Genomic DNA, 20,652 nt, shown 5'->3' on the forward strand with positions numbered 1-20,652 from the left:
GGTACATCCAAGAATGAAGTATTGTTGCCGCATCTGTGCAGGAGCTGCTAGAAAGGTCTTATCCTGCCATGACAGAGTTCAAAATAAATTTTGTGGCCTAGTGGGGGATGCCCTTTTCTCTTCCCTGCAACCTCTTTCCCACAGAAGAGATGTTGGGAGCCTCTCTCTGCTTTATCATTATTTTCATGGCAAGTGCTCATCTGAGCTCCAATCTATGGTCCCCCCTCGCCAAACATTCACACTTGTCTAGCTGAAAACACTATCAATAATTTCCCCCACTCTTTATCTGTGCCTAAACCTAAATGTAGATGCTAGGCACAAAGCTTCTTTCTTAGAACTGCACACCTGTGGAACTCTCTTCCATTCGCCTGCTTTCCAGCTGACTACAATATCGTTGTCTTGAAGTCTAATGTAAACAAGTTCTTGATGAGTCGTTCCCCTTAAGTAATCCAATTTATCAAATTTACACTTCTAACGATAGCTATGATATTGTCCCTTTGACTACTGTACACTCTTTAACCCTTATCCTCGAGTGACCTCTGGGCCTTGATAAGTGGTGATCCTTTGTATAAAAAAAAAAAATCCACAAGTTTTTTTTTAATCAACATAAAACCAGATGTATAATATTTGAAATAAAAAGAAGATTAATTATTTGAGGGTCAAATGACTATATCATTTATTATTTTATCAAGACATCTTTTAATTTGATCATGTAAAGGGAAGTAACTCTGATTTTTGTTTCAGAGTTGTTTCCCTTATGTCCTCTCGAATTGTGTGTCATGTTCAGAAAAAGGAATGGGCTGCTTGAAGAAGAGGGAATGGGAGAGGGGGAAAGAGAGAGATGGATAGAAGTTATGTTACATTTTTACCTCGGGCAATACCGGATAGCCCTGCTAGTTTTAAATATGAAAAACTTTCTCTGTCACTGGGTGAATTTTTATGAAAGATTGTATGAGAATAATAATAGAAATGATTGTGTGATAGACAACTCCGTTGCATCCAAAGAACTTCATCCAATATTAAGAAGAAAAATAAACTGAAACAGAAATCTTAAAATGGATAACAGTTCAAGGATTGACAATATTTATTCCGTACATTTGAGAATGGGCGGTGAAGTTCTAATCAAGGCAACACACCATCTTTTTAGCGAAAGTCTACAATCTGAACAAATTCTCTGTAAGTTTAAAAAATACAATATATTGTATAAAATAAATATGTATTACATACATTTGAAATCAAAAACAATGCATTATTACAAAATAAACAGACATTTATATTGTTTGAAAATTATGTTGAAATTCATAAATATATTTCGAGGCAAAGCCTCATCATCAGTATGTATTTCTTTTTTTTTTTGCCATGTTGTTGCAGATAATCAGAAAGTAAAAGTCCGTTTGTTGTTTTTACGGTAGTTTTTTTAAATCTCGGAACGACGTGTTAGGTCACGCGGGATTCACGTTAAGATTTCTTGTTCCTTAGAAGCGCCGGTTGAGTTTGAATAAAATAAATATGTATTAGATACGTTTGGAGCCAAAAACAACGCATTATTACAAAATAAACAGACGTTTAAATTTAAAAAAAACTACCGTAAAAACAACAAACGGGCTTCTACTTTCTGATTATCTGCCCCAGCAACAACATGACAAAAAAATTTAAAAAAAAAAAATTAGAAAGAAAGACATACTGATGATGAGGCTTTGCCTCGAAATATATTTATGAATTTCAACATAATTTTCAAACAATATAAACGTCTGTTTATTTTGTAATAATGCGTTGTTTTTGGTTTCAAACATATATAATACATATTTATTTTATTCAAACTCAACCGGCGCTTCTAAGGAACAAGAAATCTTAACAATATATTGTATTTAGAAATCACAATATTTTGAAATTCAATATACATTTGGTCTTACTGTCTAGAAAGGATGGTAAAAGGGTGCAGAAAAAAGGTCAATCATTGAAACGTCATGATAACATGTTCCTAGATTTGCAGAACAGTCTTTCAGCTAAACGAGAGTGATAGACGGAACATCTTGGAGGCAGTTAATATATAATAGTATCTTTTTTTTATGAAAATCGCTTCAGACAAAGTATGAAGCCGCTTGATGTAAAGAGCTAAAAAAATACTACTTTAAGATCAAAAACTTGCCAACAATAAGTGTTATATGGAAAAGATTCTGACGCAGAAAAATGTTTTCTTTGCAAGATGATTTGATGATAGCGAGTCTAAATGTACATCATATTAATACTTGTGTATTCTGTGCCATTTTGTCAACCGATCAATTTCTAGGTAGTTCTCATCTTTCAAAGACAACAACAAGTTCGCAGTGAAGAGTGTGTGGAAACATATCTACAGGAACAGCATCGACTGGATTAAACGCTTCCCCTGGAAAATCTTCGTTGGCAGGTCGGCATAGACTGACAAAAAAAGAAAAGAGAAAACTTAGTTTAAGAATTAGAAGAAAAAAAATACTTCAGTGTAAGGGTAAAAGCGCTTGCCCAGAATAACCAAAATGATGTGAGATTGTTGCTCGTCGTTTAGCCATAAAATTTAATTTTCTTATTTAAAAAAAGAAATATTATGTGCTTTGTTTGTGTACAATATTTTCTTTCCATCACAGGTATGTACATCATACAGATTATCATTATTTTTTTTTTTTTTATGTGGTGAGATCTGGACAAGCACCCAATTTCCTTTTCTTTTAAGCAGCAAATGAGGATAGCTGATTGCAAGAAAAAAAAAAAAGAATCTGATAAAATTTTTTTTTATCCATTTCAGAGTTTGTTTGTTTGACCAGCATATCAACCTTCTTTGGATCATTTAATGCTGTATATAAAATTAAAATTTTTAGATGCTTTCAGAGTTGATTTTTGTTGGGTATATTCGAACAATGTTTTGATAGACTTTGTTATTTGATCGCATTTATATTTTATGGTAAAGATTTGCTCTTTTTAGGAAATTAAGAATGGCTTTAGGGTTTCGTTTTTCGAAGAGTTCTTTTAAGTTTGTGGCCTTGTAGTAGTGTTGACGAATTTGTGTGAGGTCATAGCAGTGAAGAAAAAAGTGTTTCACTTTATAAGGTTCTTGCCATGGTATACATTTGAGAGGTTCTTCACTTTTTTGTATATAGGAGTGAGTTATGTATGTGAGTCCTATCCGGATACGTGATAAGACTACTCTTTCTTTACATTATTTTCTGGGATCTAATAGGTTTGTTTTGGGTTTTTTTAAGTATAGGCGTAATTTGGAAGAGTTTGTTGTTTTGGCAATTATTCCAGCTTTCTTGCCATTTCTTTGTAATAAAATTTATTGTTTTGTAGTCCATGTATGGGACCTTTATGTTGCTTATTTGGAGTTTTAGGGAATTTTTGGCCACCATATCAGCTTTTTCATTTCCACAGAAAACATAGTGATATATATATATCTATAGAGAGATAAGGAGAGAGAGAGATCAATCCTTAGTTGGATAGCAAATCTTGACCAGCTCTGTCATTTGAAAAGGTACTATTTTGTGAAAATAAATTTATGAGATAAAGCAAAGTTTTTGATTGTTTTTTTCTTTTTACTTTTATTTTTGTTCTGTTATGCATTGAGCTCTCTCTCTTTAGATGTTCTACAGAAATAGATATAACATTCTATCTCTCTCTCTCTCCCTATATATTTATATATATCTATATATATATATATATATATATATATATATATACTAGCAGGGAAACCTAACATTGCCGGAGATTGAATAATGATCAAGGACTGTTTCATACTCCCATATTTTTATTGTTATTGAAATTAGCGAAATCTACCATTTTTTTAGTCAAATCACTCGATTGTCTGCTCTAGTTGGGGACCCATTGCGGTGCACCAGAAGGAAGTTTCACATGCCTTCTCTTAGTAACACAGTTCCCAATACATTGTAGTCTACATTGCACTGTAGAGAACCTACTATTGATTTTATAAAATTTTTATATGTAGCAGCTTAATTAAAAGTTAAAAATGCAAAAGTGTCATAATTGTGCTTTAAACAGAAAAATTCATTTTGAATGCGCCCCTGACATATCAAAGAACTTTTTGTTGATTTTATATGTCAGGCCTTTCACCTTGCAGGGGAAAAAATTTCTCAAATGTACTTGTGATGTTAGGTTGTATAAGGTGTTAACTTTGGTCAAAATCGTCTGTTCCTTCTTTCGTCAGATTTTTTGCAATTATCAATACTTACTGAAGACATTCCAAAACAAAATCTATCTAAGGATACTGCTAGATACATAACATAAATCTGTTTGAAATTTCATAAAAATTGGCTCAACAATTTTGGAGTCCATAGGGAACAAATTCAAACAAAGTTCCTTTTATATAATAGTAGAGATGGAGATATATGTCATGGTCAGATTCCAAAAATAAAACGTGTTCAATGTGCTTTCTGCAATTATTGACAACTGCATCCACTAGTATAATTATAAGTTATTAAATATCTGAAACAATTATTAAATTGGAAATTAGTTGTAAAAAAATACTTACTCGATAAAATTAGTCAGAGTGTTACCTATAGGACGGCAAGTAACGTATACTAAGCGTTTGATTGGTTTGCACCTACGAATCGATCGAATTACAGATTTGCCTACAAAGTAAAAGAGAAATTGAATAACGGGATGAAAAAAAATAGATATTAGAAATGGATGAAAAAAAATGAATGAAAAAATGAATGAAAAAACAGATGAAAAAAAATGAATGAAAAAATGAATGGAAAAAATGAATGGAATAAATGAATAGAAAAAAATGAAAAAATGAATGAAAAAAATGAATAAAATAAATGAATAAAAAAAATGAATGAAAAAGATGAATGAAAAAAATGGATGAAAAAAAATTAATAAAATAAATGAAAAAAATGAATGAAAAAAATGGATGAAAATAATGGATGAAGAAAAAAAGAATGAAAGAAATGAATGAAAAAATGAATGGAATAAAAAAATGAAATAATGAATGAAAAAAATGAATAAAATAAATGAATAAAAAAATGAATGAAAAAAATGGATGAAAAAAAATGAATGAAGAAAAAAAGAATGAAAGAAATGAATGAAAAAAATGGATAAAAGGAATAAACAAAAAATAAAATGACAAATCTTGATTTGTAAGCCATGTTTAGTTTCAGAAAAGTTTCTGGTGGGTAGTTATTCTATACGAGTCCTGGAGATGACGAATTCCCAGTGGGCAGCTGTTCTGTACAAGTTCCGAACTTTATAAGCTTGCAGCCAAAGAGCAAAAGACCCTTTTCGTGTTGACACGAAAAAATATGTGTAAGATTTAATTTTTATGGAGCAATTCTGGTTTCTGATTGGTTGATAGCAGAACGTGAATTAATTTGATTCGTCGGTTCCTAGCAGCAGCGTTTATAAATAGACTCTCCCAACCCCTCTCACTCGGCCTTTTGGCTGAGATCAAAGTGCAGTATCTGTTCCCGCAGATGCTGTACTTTGTAACTTGTGGTTATTGGCTGTTGGTACATGTAGGGGCAACCCTATATATACCATCCCTCTCTTCCCCCTTCCCCTCACATAAAAAACCGACCTTGTGTCATATTTTGCTTACATGGGGAAGTAAATAAATACCTACCCACTTCCATCATGAGTCAAAAATGTTGCAACAACAAAATATACTAAAAGGATGAAAGAAAGAAATGAATACAAGGAAAGAACAGAATCAAAGAATAAAAGTGGAAGCCGTATGCAATTAAAAGAAATGAAAAGGAAAAATGAACGAGAGAATGAAATGATGAAACAAATGAAATAATAAAAATAAAAAATGAAGTTGAAATAAGTGAAAGGCTAAATATAAATGAAAGAAGGAATGAAATTATGGATGAAAATAATAGAATGAAATTAAAAGATAAATACATATGAAAGAAAGAATATAATCGTGAATGAAAATGATTATACAGAGTAAGGCAGAGCAACTTGCTTATTTAAATTTGATGCCCCAAGGATGATAGAGATCGGCTTATTTAAGAGAGTAGAGTTTATAGTTTGGTTCTTAACATGCGTTATTCATATTTTTTTTTTTTTTCAGGAACCCAAGTGAGCATCACAGAGTGGACGAGCATCACAGAGTGGACGTCTTTCACTGTTAAGGCATTTTTGAGGGGCAATCTGCATTGGCCAGCACGGTCCCCTGATTTATCAACATGTGACTATTTTTTATGGGGATATCTGAAATCAATTGTTTACAACGATCGTCCTAGCACCTTGACTCACCTGAAAACAACATTCGTCGAGCTGTCGCCAACATACCCATCGATATGCTGAAAAGAGTTGACAAACTTCGAAGTTTGATTAACTCAGTGTATAGAGAAAAAAATGGATGCTATTTTATTGATATCATCTTTAAAACTGGTAAAAAAATAAAATGTTGTACTAGTTGCAGTTCAAAGAATTATATGAATGCCTGCATTACTTGTGTTTTAATTGCTATTGCAAGTAAGTTGCTCTGCCCCATCTGGTGTAATGAAAAGAAATGAAAAGATAAACAAAGAAATGAATGAAAATTAATGAAAAATAATTATATGGCACTTATGTTAACGGATACTCAAATCTAAGGGAGATAACCAGTATAGACATAGCAAAAATAAGCATATTTTGCGAGGTAGAATTTGATTTGGAACGCTGAAATAATCTGTAGAACAATAAAAGAATGTTAAATGAAAAAAGAAAAAATCATTACATGATTACTGTAGCTGAGTTCCGGAAATTGCTGAAGCAGTTTACGAAAAGGAAACAAATTAGCGATCAAACTATACTTGAATGAGGTCAGTCACAGAAATTGCCGAAGCAGTAAAAAATATACACAAATACTATACCTGCAAGCGCCAGGTGAATTTAGTCCTGGAAATTTCAACAAAAAGCAACAAGTTAATCAACAAACTTAAAATATAACAATGTTAAATAACAAAATAAACTTATTAATTAACGTACACAAAACAAAATAGTAAACAACCTGTTACAATGAAACTATGTTACTTAATCAACAACAAAAAATAAATAAACCTGTTAATAAATAAAAATAAAGATCATATCACATATTGCTCCCTGATGGAAATTATTATACATAGCCAGAAATTGACGGTTTAAATACTTCAAAATCTCCTTAAAAAACGTTTTAATAATCATGACACTGATTGATTTTTTATTTTCGTTTTAAAAAATTAAATTGACAGTTTAAATACTTCAAAATCTCCTTAAAAAAGATTTTTTATTTTCGTTAATTAACAAGTTTATTTAATTTTTGTTTTTGATTAATTACCATCGTTTCATTGTAACAGGTTGTTTACTTTTTTTTTGTGCATTTTAATTAATAAGCTTCCCAAAATATGCTTATTTTTGCTATGTCTATGCTGGTTATCTCCCTTAGATATGAGTAAACCGTTGACATAAGCGCCAATTATATATTGGAAAATGGAAAATAAAACCACGAATGAAAATGATTATCTAATGAAAGAAATGAAAATGAAATAAAAGAATAAAATGAAAGAAAGACATGAATGAAAAATAAAATGATAAAATAAATAAAAGGAAAAAAAATAAATGATTGAAATAAATTCAAGATAAAGAATGAAAAAAAAAAAAGAATGAAAAAGATTATCACTTACTGACACCAGCCCGTCCTGGATTGACGACAGCTACTGCAGTTTCACTCGGATCAAAGTATGTACCACAGGAAATTTGCTTAAGAGCTCGACTTGCTCGGGAGCAAATAAACTCTGCATTTGTCACACCTGCCAGGGAAGAAACATTCGAATTCAGACAAACAATCTTTTTTTTTTGGTAGTACATGTGTGGGTGTAAGAGGAGCAAAAAGGGAGCTTTGAGAAAAGCAACTGAATCCAATCAAAAATATACTATATCTGAACAAAAAGAAATCTAAGATAACCAGCATTCTTTAAAAGCTGTAGGCAATGACAAAACTTCAATTCAGTCTAAAAACTCGTATCTCCTGCACGTTTGATTAAATTTTTTTTTTTTTTTTTTAATTACATTTTCACCCCAAACAAGGCACATTGCCACTTTGATGTAGGGGGCTACTATCAGGGACATAAGCTACAGGAATACTATGTGGGAAGTTGGGCAGCAAGATGTCAGTTCACGTTACACTTGAACTTCTGCATGTCAGTACAGTTGAGGAAGCAGGAACCTGGAAGAGAATTCGAAAGTCTAGCGGTTCTGGGGAAGAAACTACTGGAATAGAAGGCTCTCTTACATCTAGGGATCTCTACTGTGAAGGGGTGGGATTTTACTGCTTGGCGGGTTTGTCAGGGGTATTTACGTTGAGGGGGTACAAGTGCTTGCAGTTCGTCAGAGCATTCACCGTTAAAATACTTGTAGAACAGGCAGAGGGATGCTACATTTCGTCGATGGGACAAAGGCTGAAGCTTAGATGACAGTTCAGGACCTATCAGGTTGGTGACTCTCTTTTGAACCTTGTCTAGGAGCGAGAGACTAGTGGCAGATGCACTGGCTCAAATATGATAACAATACTCCATACATGGGCGAATGGTGGCCTTATAGAGATACAGGATACTTTCGGGCATTAGTAGCTTTCTAGCACGGTAGAGAGAAACCCACCTTTTTTGCAGCGGTCCTGGCAATGCTCTCAATGTAATTGTTCCAACTCATGTTTCCTGTGAATGTTAGGCCGAGGAGTTTAAAAGATGTACTTTCAGATAAAGAGTCTTTGGCCATTGCTATTGGTGGTAGAGAAGGTTTCTTGTAGTTACTGAAGAAAACAAGTTTAGTCTTGGCAGCATTGAATGTGACCATCAATTTTTGTCCCCATTCCCTGATCCTGATCCTTAAAAGTAGCATAAACTCCATCAGCTGCTTCCCAGCTGACTATAACACGGTCGTTTTCAAGTCTAATGTTAATAAATTTTTATTGAACTGTCCTTTTAAATAATCAAATTCTGTCTGGTTTCAACCATCATTACTAGTCCTCATGGTGTTGTCTCACCGTCCACCAAACAAACTTATTAAAACTTATCCTTGAGTGGATTTTTTGCCTTGATAAGCAGCGACTCTTTATTATATAAAAATCTACCTTAGACATAGGTATTACTAGCAGGGAAACCTGACATTGCCCAGTATCGAATGAGAAGCAACAAATATTCTAAACTTCCAATACTTTTATTGCCATCAAAATTGGTGAAATTACCCATTTTTCAATCAAATCTATAATTAGGGACCCAACGTGATGCATGGGGAGGAAGCTTCACATGCCCCTCGCAGTCACTAAGTTCACAATACATTTTAGTCTACATTGCACTGTAGAGAACCTACTGTTTATTTTATAAAATGACTTGAATTAGTTGAAAATCCAAGATTCTTTAAAAGCTGTAGGCAATGACAAAACTTCAATTCAGTTTAAAAACTCGTATCTCCTGCACGTTTGATTAAATTTTTTTTTTTTTTTAAATTACATTTTCACTTCAAACAAGGCACGTTGCCACTTTGATGTAGGGGGCTACTATCAGGGACATAAGGGATACTATGTGGGGAGTTGGGCAGCAAGATGTCAAGTCAAGTATCACCGTCCAATTGTGCTCTAAACAGAAACATTCATTTTGAATGCACCCTTGTGTTATCAAAGAACCTACTGTTGATTTAAAAATTTTAAAATTGGCCCAGCCATGCATAGGAAACAAACTAACACACACACAGACAAAATGCGTTTTATATATTAGAAGGTATTTCTTTGATGAAGTGTAACTATTATTTACATTATTCAAAACTTTTCAACCGTTATTCCTGTAGTATATTCAGTGTTTGGCTGTTGTACTTTTTAGTCCTCTTTGAATACCTTTCTTCACAGTCGGTAATTTTCCGTGAATTTCAAACGTGCACTCATGGGGGACCATGCATGCTTCACTTGTTTAAGAGAAAATCATATGAACGCACAAAGAACAATGAGTTTAAATGAGTTTAGAGTTTGCTTTTAGTTCTGGAAATAATAAAGTTTAAAAGAATATTAGATGTCCAGAATTATGTGTAATAGACGTGATAAATCATGAGACCTTTAGTTCAGATAAACATTAAATTAAGTCGAGTAGACTTTGGGCAATTACTGCTACGAAAATGGAAATGAGTTAACTGTGGAAATCATTTTTTTACGAATTAAAGCATAAAAAAAAAGGAATTAAATTTTCATTAAAATTTAGGTGCCTGATATGCGCGAAATCAGCAGCATTGTTTACCGGTAAATCTCCATCTTGAACTGGCTGGACTGAACTGGTTTAATTTATGCACGCAAAAGTTTATATAGTTGAGTTCTAGAACATTCTGGACTATTTGTTATATCACTATGTGCAGAGCGTAGTGTAATCCTTTTATTGTATATGTGAAGATAAGCAAATTACGATGTTGTGTCTTTTTTATATACTACCTAGATTATAATATTTCCAATTTACAAAAAAAAGATTGTGTGTATCTTTTATTTAGGCGACTTTTACATGCTATTTTCGCAATATTTTTTACTCGTCGCCTGTTTGTTTGGCTTTTCCGTATATAAGCGAAACTGAATCTGTAGCAAAATGAACCTCCCTGACATTCATGCCCGGGACATCGAGAAAGCAATGAGGTTTGATCAAGGCAGGCAAAACCTGTCATATCAGACAATTGCTATTCATTTGGACACTCCCCTTTTTTTATGGGGAGCTGGTTTTTACGAATTAAAGCAAAAAAAGTAGATTCCATGAACAAAGCTTCTTTCTTAGAAGTGCACACCTGTGGAACTCTGTCCTGTTTGCCTGTTTCCCACCTGACTACAACCTGGATGTCTTCAAGTTCAACATAAACAAATTCCTGATGAACCGCCCTTTTAAGTAAGACACTTTATCGAATCTCCAATACTAACGATTACTATGATACTATCTAATTGATTACTGTACACGCAATAACCCTTATCCCTGAGTGGCTTCTGGGCCTTGATAAATGATGACTACCTTGTAAAAAAAAAGAAAAAAAAAGGAATTAGATTTTTATGAAAATTTAGATGCATGATGTGCGCAAAGTCATATTAGTGGTTTTACGCCCCACAAGACAGAGTCAGCAACATTGTTTACCGGTAAATCTGCAATTTGAACTGGCTGGACTGAACTGGTTTAATTTACGCACGCAAAAGTTTATATAGTTGAGTTCCAGAACATTCTGGACTATTTGTTGTATCACTATGCGCAGAGCGTAATGTAGTCCTTTTATTGTATATGTGCAGATAGGCAAATTACGATGTTGTGTCTTTGCGCGTTCTTCAAATGCGTGCATGTTGAAAAAGGTGATTGCTGTTAGAATGTCTCTTCTGGAAATTTGTTCCGACCAAATAAAGTGGTCACTACACTTTTATTCATGTCTTAAGCTTATCTGTTTTCCTTTAATTCAAATCAGGTGGTAACATAACACCTTTAAAAAAGGAGCGTTGTAACAGAAAACATAAGCAAATGGTTGGCGCATGTGTTTAAGTGAATCCAAACAGCTCATTTATGCCACTGGATTTTTCATCGCCCTCTTTGCTTGATTTTCATCCCCACATTTTCTGGTGTCATTTTACTTTTTATATTGTTGAAAACATACTTTTTATTTACTGCTTTACCGTTGGAAGCCATTACTTAAAGATTACTTTTCATTTCAAAAATATTTTTATATTATTATTTGCTTCGTACTTGAATTTTTTTTTTAATGGAAATCGCTCCAGACAAGGTATAAAGCTATTTTATGTAAAAAGTTAAACAAAATTTTTTTTTAAATACTACTTTAAGGTAAAAATATTAGATTAGTTTTAGATGGATAGATTCCATCCCAGAAAATAGCAATTCTTCCCCCTTTGTCAGAAACATTGCTTATGAACTGTGAGGACTAAAGGACACAATAAAAAAAGTGAAACTTACTAGGTAGCTGAAAGTAAACCCAAGGTACACTTTTTATTCTCCTGTAATCTATACATATAGAAGGCAAAATGTGTGTTAGTGTGTGTACATTTTGTGTATGTCTGGGGGTGAGGATACTTGGAGGTGGGGAGCACTGTTTCTTAGAACTTTTTATATACTACCTAGATTATAATATCTCCAATTTACGAAAAGAGATCGTGTGTATCTTTTATTTGGGTGACTTTTACATGCTATTTTCGCAATAATTTTTACTCGTCGCCTGTTTGTTTGGCTTTTCCGTATATAAGTGAAACTGAATCTGTAGCAAAATGAACTTCCCTGGCATTCGTGCCAAGGACATCCAGAAAGCAATGAGGTTTGATCAAGGCAGGCAAAACCTGTCATATCAGACAATTGCTATTCATTTGGACACTCCCCTTTTTTTATGGGGAGCTGGGTTTCCCCAACATCTTAGGAGAAACGCGGAAACTGGCTTGCAGCCAAAGTGAAGTTTCCCCTATGGCGTGATGTTTGACCTCTTTAAATTTACGCGAACTTTTTAATCGTTAAATTAAAACGCTTTTCAGTTCCTATCCCGTCGTGGCCGAGCGGTAAAATGTCAGGTTTTTTCACACTTTCTTTTCCATCTTTGTGTCAAGGGTTCGGGTTTGAGCCTATCTCCCTACCAAAACCTTTTTTTTTTTTTCTTTTACACTTACAAACACCCGGCCAACGCCGGGCAGCCATGCTAGTCTATATATATAAAAGGCAAAATAGTCGCATGCGTTTTTGTATGTCCAACAAAGTATTTTTTTTTGGGGGGGGGGGTCTCTTCAATGTTACATTTATTTAGAAGTTTCTACATTTATTTTTATTGACTTTTATAAAATTCTGTCCTTTCACATGTTTGTTTGTCTTTTTTGCATAAAAGCAAAACTAATTGGAGCGAAGTAGGCCGCCTGGCTTTCTGGCCAAAACCTCCAGAAACGCAATTAGCTTTGATCAATGTTGAGGGAAAACCATTCATATCAAACAATTGCTATTCATTTTGGAGAGCTCCCCCTTTTTCGGGGGAGCTGGTTTTCCCCAACATCGTGGAGAAACAAAATACGGTAAAAACTGGCCTGCAGCCAACCTTCATTACTGCACCTGCGTGATTCTTAACTTATTCACTTCAAGTCGACTTTTTGATTAGCATCGATAAATTTGAACGCTTTTCACTTCCTCTCCCGTCATAGCGGTAAGATGTCAGCTTTTCTTTCACTTTCTTTTAACACTTTTTTTTTTTTACCCCAAATACCCAGGCAATGCCGGGCATCCCTGCTAGTTACTATATAATTTAAAAACTTAAAAATTATCCATACGTACTTTAGCATTGATAACACAGTATTTTTTTCTATTTTTAGCAGCAACCTTTCCTAAAAAGTCGCACCCACCTCTTAACTTACCCAATATACACTAGCCCATTTAGATTTTAAGACTAGCAGACACAGCAGATAACATCTATATCCTTTCTTTAATCTGTCTCCAACTTGACTTCTCAAACCCCAATCCTACCCCAACACAAAAAAAAAAAAAAAAATTTCACACCTATTCAACCTTGTACTTTGCACAGCTGAACCTCATCCCTGTGCCTTTTTAACTGTAAGATGACTTTTTTACTGTAAAATGACTTTTGGATTTTCATTACTGATGTTACTTTTAAATATAAGCGTAGATGCCTGAAGAGGTTTCTAGTTACTAAATACTAGAAACCGAAATATGCTCATGACTGTGTAGCAACACATTACTGCTTATGTAAAAACAAAGTGAAAGTATATATATATATATATATATATATATATATATATATATATATATATATATATATATATATATATATTGTGTGTGTGCATATGTGAATGCTGCTCTAGTTTATTTAACATGGTATTAATGGTAGATGAGCAGAAAAAAACAATATGTGTAAATAATTGTGAAACTCACAGAAAGAATTATAATCTTTCTGTATTTGTTCAATATTATTTTTGTTGTCAGTAATTGTGAACTTGGAGTTATGCCCCTTAGTCATGTCATAATCAAGCCGGTATCTCTACTTATATTGCACAGATGGAATTGCTAGAACATATTGTTTTTAAAATTAATTTATTTTTATTTAAATATTGTACAAAGTTGAATAGGTGTGGATTTTTTTTTTTTGTCTGTGTTTGGGTGAAGGAATGAGGTAGGTAGGGTTGGGGGTTGAGAAGTCAAGTTGGAGACAGGTTAAAGAAAGGATATAGATTCTATCTGCAACACTGTGTCTGCTAGTCTTAAAATCTAAATGGGCTAGTGTATATTGGGTAGGTCAGGAGGTGGGTGTGACGTTTTATTTTTATTGGCATTTGTGAAAAGATGAAGATTTCACTGACTATTTTCACTACACCTCTGCTGGACTTTTAAGGATCGGTTAAGGGAGGGAACGAGACAAAGGAGGATGGGAGAAGAGGATGGAGATGGAGGAGAAGGAAAGAAGAGAAAAAGAAAGAAGGGGGACAAGAGAAGACAGAGGGCAGGGGCGGGAGCCCATAATTTGTTTAATGATGCTAGTTTAAAACTATTTCTTGTTTGTTTTCTCTTGCTTTATCAACCTCTTAACCTCGACCTGTCATTCTGTGACAAATAATAAAATATATATATATATTTATGATTATAAATTGTGTCACCGGTTTATTTTAGTATTGACGAAAATAATTTTGCATTTGGTATTTTCCCCCTTTGATGCCGGCTCACTGTTGGTTCCGGCCTGCTCCCATTTAATAAGATTGACAGGTCGCCTGTGCAACGAATCTGTCGCTTTAGTATTCAAAGCATTCAAGGAATGTGGAAGGTAATGAACATGTTCGTTGCTTCTTAGCAAAACATGTTTGCTGAAATTACCGTCTCAGAATGAATCAAATGAGGGACAGATTGTAACTAGGGATGGGATGATTCCACTATTTTTCCCCCCCCGATTCCGATACAATTACCGATTCTGTTCTAAATTTGATTAAAGAAGAAATTACATTACACAATATTGTTAACTATGAATTTTTCCCCAATTCCGATACAATTACTGATTCTGTTCTAAATTTCCGATTCCGATACAATTATGGGAATTCAGATTATTGTGAAACATTTAAATATTTAGATATAAGTTGTTTATTATTATTATTATTATTTTCGATATTATTTATCATTACATTCGTTAGTTTTATATTTGTTTAGATATTTGCATATTTATAAATTTGCTATTAACCGTTTTGTTATAATACTAATTGAAAACTCAGAATGTATATCATTACTAAACCTTTAACGATCAAACATAATCAAATCAACCTCAACAGCAGAGAATCAGAACCATTGTCAAATGTACACTAAAAATCTATCGAACGGAATGAAGAAACAAATGTAATGACCGATTTATTTTATTTTGCAAGGGAGTTACTATTTATCAAGGCCCAAAGGCCACTCGAGGATAAGGATTAATGACTGCACAGTTGTTACTGAGAACAGCATTTTTGTAGCTGATAATAATTTAGAAATCATGACCTTTGTGACTTAATACTGAAAATAGTCAGAAATTTTTACTCTTGTTCAATGAGGCATATTGCCAGTTGGATGTAAGGAATTAATGTGGGACCATGCCTACAGGAGCACTATGTAGGGAGTTGAGCAGCAAGATGTCTGTTTGCACTACATTTAACTTCCGTATTACTTGGACTACTGTTCTCATTTTGAGCGTTATTTTCACATTTTGGACAATGTAACCTCTGACCTTTAGATGTGTCTCGTCGAACGTGGGAATCTTTCTGTCGAACTCGTGAATCTGCATGGAATTCTGAATGGAATCCTTTATTTAATCCACCAGGGTAGCATGCTCTTGTTCCATCTGCCATGACCGGGTAGAAGTCCTAAGTAATTCATAATTGTCTTCTGAGTTATCACCCACGCTGAGGATTAAACCTTCAACCTCTGGAAACTTAGCAGTTACAACTGAATTTTACCAAGTATTTTAACTGTTATACCGTGGATCCATGTGGACAATTCTAGTATGAACTTCATAGAGTCTTAAACCTATCCTCAATTTAGATATAGAATATTACTACTTATCACTGTAGATCATTACTTATTAATACAGATTACTATTTATATAACAGTAATCCAAATAATATGAATTATAAATCCTCAGCTCAAAAATTCAGAAACATAATTTTACTTTGTTTAATTTTTAACATTTTTTCAAACACAGATGGATACAGTATGGAAAAGAGATTTCTTTAAGAAAAGAAATTATAGACATGAGTGGAAGTAGTTCACAAATTAATGGAGATGATAGACCCAAGGTCATTTAGAAAAGAAAGTTAATAATAGAAGAAAAAGAAGTTTTACAAACCATTTATTTCTGCATTTAAAATGGCATCTTTGATTGCATCTTGAATAATTTCAACACCAAACAGTCTTTTGGCATTTGGAGCCAAAACTATTCCAATTGATCCTGTTATTTGAGAAAAAAAAAAAAATTAAAATGATTACAAATAGTTCTATATATATATACATTTATAAAAAGTAAACATCAATTAACAGACAAATGAATGTTTGAAAACTCCTCTTCCTCCTGTTGGATTCATTATGAGCAAGTTGAGCCAGTTTCCTACTTCAACGAGGAAATTTGGCACTTACACAATATGGAACACATATGAAACTCACATTCTAAATAAAAATTATTTGATATACTTTTCAAAATCTTTGTAGGAATTTTCCTCGACTAAGTCATCTAATATCAGTGTGCAACAATAACTCAGAATCCCGGAAATTGCTGAAACAGTTTACGAAAAGGAAACAAGTTAGCAATATTTGTATATTTTAAGATTTTATGTATAATTTTTATTTATTTATTTATTTTTGGATAAGAGTTTTGACAATACAGGTACTTATGTAGAGAAAGGACCATGCAAGTGTTTTTTATTATTAAATTCAATTTTTATGGTATTTTTTGTTTATTAAATTGCTAGGTGAAACAACAGAGTAGTTAAAAAAAAACAAAAAAACAAAAACAAAAAAAAACACCCCCTCCCCATGTTAAAAATGGATTTTGAAATAACATTATTATTTCAGTATGGTCCTTTCTCTGCAAGAGTACCATTTTTTATGTAAATGAACATTAACATTTCTCTCATTCCTTTTTTGTTTAAATAATTCTGATTAATTTCCCCTTTTCTTCATATAATAGTAACAAGGCCAAAGATTCTGTTTCACATGTCCAGATAGACAAGTGAACTGTAATGCTTGACTTTAAACTTTAATCATAACTAGAAATTGACAGTTTAAATACTTCAAAATCTCCTTCAAATGGCGAAGTAAATAAGTTTTCCCCATTATTATGATAGATAAAAAAAATGCCTGACGTTGACTGATTAACTAAAATAAAGAAAAACAAATTTCTTACTTTTACATGAGGATTTCAGTCTCATGCCAAAAAAACACATAAAAAATTCATCTTACGTAGTTTCTTTAGCAGAAAAGGGAGAAGTATGTGATATGGTTTTTTTTTATTTTTGTTGATTAACAAGTTTATTTAATTTTTGTTGTTGATTAATTAACATCGTTTCATTGTAACAGATTGTTTACTTTTGTTTTGTATACATTAATTAATGAGCGTCCCAAATTATACCTTTTAGCTGTGCTTATGCTGGTTATCTTCCCTAGACTTGAGTTTCTGTTGACATGAGCACCTTTTTTTGTTATTTAACTATAAAAACACCAATTTTCTTTATTATTGTTTATTAGTTTTTATATGATTTGTTTATCAATTTCTTTTTGTATAAATTATATATATATATATATATATATGATTAGTTTTTTTTGGAAAAAGAATTCCAGCAGAGTGCTCAATTAAAAGGAAAATCCAAAATGTAAGAGCGTATTTATATTTTGTGTACAGAAAGTTCTTAGTTGAGACAGATCATTGGTACCGTCGGTTTCAAGCCCGATAATAAGGCCCGTTTAAGGTATCCTTATCAAGCTCTCTTCAGCCAATATTGGCTCTCTTCAGACGAATATTGGCTGAAGAGAGCTTTATAAGGATACCTTAAACGGGCCTTATTATCGGGCTTGAAACCGACAGTACCAATGATCTGTCTCAACTAACAACTTTCTGTACACAAAATATATATATATATATATATATATATATATATATATATATAATAAAATAATAATATTAATGAGAATAATAATATTTCTCCTAACAGCCATCCTAACACTAAGAACACTCATCATCTCCTCCAAAATAGTCCTAATACAATCATTGTCCCACCATTTGTTGAACACAATGAACAAAATTCAAACTATTTAACTAATACAGATCAGCAAATTAATATTAATATCAGACCTCAAGCTTTTAATAAAGTACATACATATATCGGCGTTACTTCAACATTAATTAAGAAAAGAATATCAAACCACATTTCTTCTTTTAACAACCATAATTCTAATAATAACCAAGGAACTTCTCTAACCAGTTTAATTAAAAAACTTAACTCTAATAATACCCCCTTCTCAATCAAATGGACTATCATAAAAAAAGTCATGTCTTATACTCCAGGCTCTAAGTCATGTTGCCTCTGCACAACCGAAGCTATAACTATAATTACTTCCCCTCAAAGTAACAATATAATAAATTCTAAAAACGAACTGATCTCTTTCTGTAAACATAAGTCCAAATTTAATTATGGTAATTTTGAAATTACATAGTTATTACTTTAACCTTTCAGATATATATAATTTTTCTTTAACATTATCGTTTTTTTCTACATATTTTCTTAATACTTTATAATTTAATAATCCTTTATTTCAATTCTTTATTTCTTCTTTGCTTTAAATATTCCTATCTATCTAATATATCAATTTACCGACACATTCATATCCTGTATGTATATTCACTTATATTTTACTATATGCATTTACTTACATACTTAGTTGCTTGCTTTATCCGGAATTTGCAGATACCGGGCATCCTCTCCCCTTAAAATTTTTTTTTTATTTTATATTTTATTTTTATTTATTTATTTTTTCCATATCGTGTCTTTTAATATCTCTTGCTGACATTTTCTTAAGTAATAATCTGTACATTTCAGTTGACTTCTTTTTTTTTTTGCCCTATATTTTTTGCGCCTTTTAATGTCATTTTGTCTGGGTCATTTTGACATTTGCTTTTCTTTTTTATATTTTATTCTATCACCATTTAATCTTTTTTCTCTTCTTCTTCATTGATTTTTCTTAATTACACTTTGTTCGGCAGCCGTGTTAAACGCATATCTTATTTTTCTTTTATTAATATTATTGGAATTTTTTCCCCTTTTCCTTGTACATATTTGTGAATTATTCCACGGATTTCGGCCTTTTGGATTATTTTGGACAATCTTCCAATTATGCGATTTCCTTGGATTTTACTTGTGTGAATAAAAATTTAATTAACTTTCTTGGATTTACATTTTTGGATTTTAACGTCATTGGATATTTTACCTTTCACCAAACTATCCATTCACGTGAAATCACCTTTTTCTTCATCATATTCTCTCTGCTTCACTTTTTGTTATCAAGTAAGATCTTTGATTTACTTGCAGTTTCATCAAATACTTTTGTATGCAATATCCGATCCTGCATTTTGCTAATTCTTACCCTCTGATAAGAAGGAAAGTATTTCTTTGAAACTCTGTTGATTAAGGACGATCCACTTATTAAATATTTCCTTTTCAGATTAAATACGTTTTTAACTCTTTTTCAAAGTGTTTTTTAACATGTTTTATTAACTATTTGCTCTTATATATATATATATATATATATATATATATATATATATATATATATATATATATATTATGCACAATGCTTCAAGCAAACTACATCAACTCTGTTATACTTCTATATGGATAAATATTTTAATATTTTGGTGCTTGCCCAGAATTCCCCTTGTATATAAAAAAACAAAAAAACCGGTATGATGCATGTACTTATGACGGAAAGAAAAAAAATCATATTCCAAAAATCACATAAATTGATCAATTAGTTTTACTTTTAAATAAGAAAATCAAATTTTGTGGTTAAGCAAACAATGATATCATGCAAACAGGTTGAAAACAAGGGAGAGAACTCCATATAATTCAAAATTGAAAGATTTTAGAAAATCATTCTTAACAAGGGGACATTGAAAAAAAACCCCTCAAATTTGCTTAAAAATGATTTTCTTCATAAGAATAAAAATACTTGATCAATTTAGGCGACTTTTGGAATATGATATTTTCTTTCCATCGTAAGTAAATCATACAGATTTTTTCTTTATTTTTGTTTTTTAATATAGGGAGAATTGTGGACATGCACTGTTAATTTTAGCAAGTGTGGAACATGTGAAATAATTAGGAATTGTTCTTGGCCTCCGGGCCAGGATCAAAGTGTAGTATCTGTTCTGCAGATGCTGCAAGCTATGACTAGCTATGACTAGCAAAGACCAGATGTGGGGGCAACCCCACATGCCTGACCATTAACCAGCTCCCATTTCCCACCTCTCGGGAGCTGGTCCCCTTTTTCCCTTCCCCCTCCCTTCACTCCTCACATTAAAAATCGGCCTTGTGCCTAATTTGCTCGGTGGGGGAGCAAATAAATACCATCTGTTCCGGCAGATGCTGCACTTAAGATAATTTGTACCAGTCAATGGAGGGGAAACCCTCTATACTGG

At 32.5% G+C, this 20,652-nt stretch overlaps 1 protein-coding gene across 1 annotated transcript in view; it reads right to left on the reverse strand.

Annotated features, from left to right (window-relative positions):
• Positions 1-1,129: 1,129 nt before the first annotated feature.
• The window catches only part of LOC145285864 (tRNA (uracil-5-)-methyltransferase homolog B-like), a 61,980-nt gene continuing 42,457 nt past the window's right edge, over positions 1,130-20,652 (reverse strand). The window contains exons 11-14 of the mRNA XM_080134308.1: positions 16,312-16,413; positions 7,638-7,763; positions 4,517-4,616; positions 1,130-2,418 (exon numbers count right to left, since the gene is read on the reverse strand). Of these exons, the coding sequence (XP_079990434.1) occupies positions 2,298-2,418; positions 4,517-4,616; positions 7,638-7,763; positions 16,312-16,413 (449 nt within the window). The 3' untranslated portion in view covers positions 1,130-2,297. The remainder of the gene's footprint in view (positions 2,419-4,516; positions 4,617-7,637; positions 7,764-16,311; positions 16,414-20,652) is intronic.

Source organism: Euprymna scolopes, chromosome 10, assembly GCF_053919585.1.
Source record: "Euprymna scolopes isolate OS-2025 chromosome 10, ASM5391958v1, whole genome shotgun sequence".
NCBI classification, from domain to species: domain Eukaryota; kingdom Metazoa; phylum Mollusca; class Cephalopoda; order Sepiida; family Sepiolidae; genus Euprymna; species Euprymna scolopes.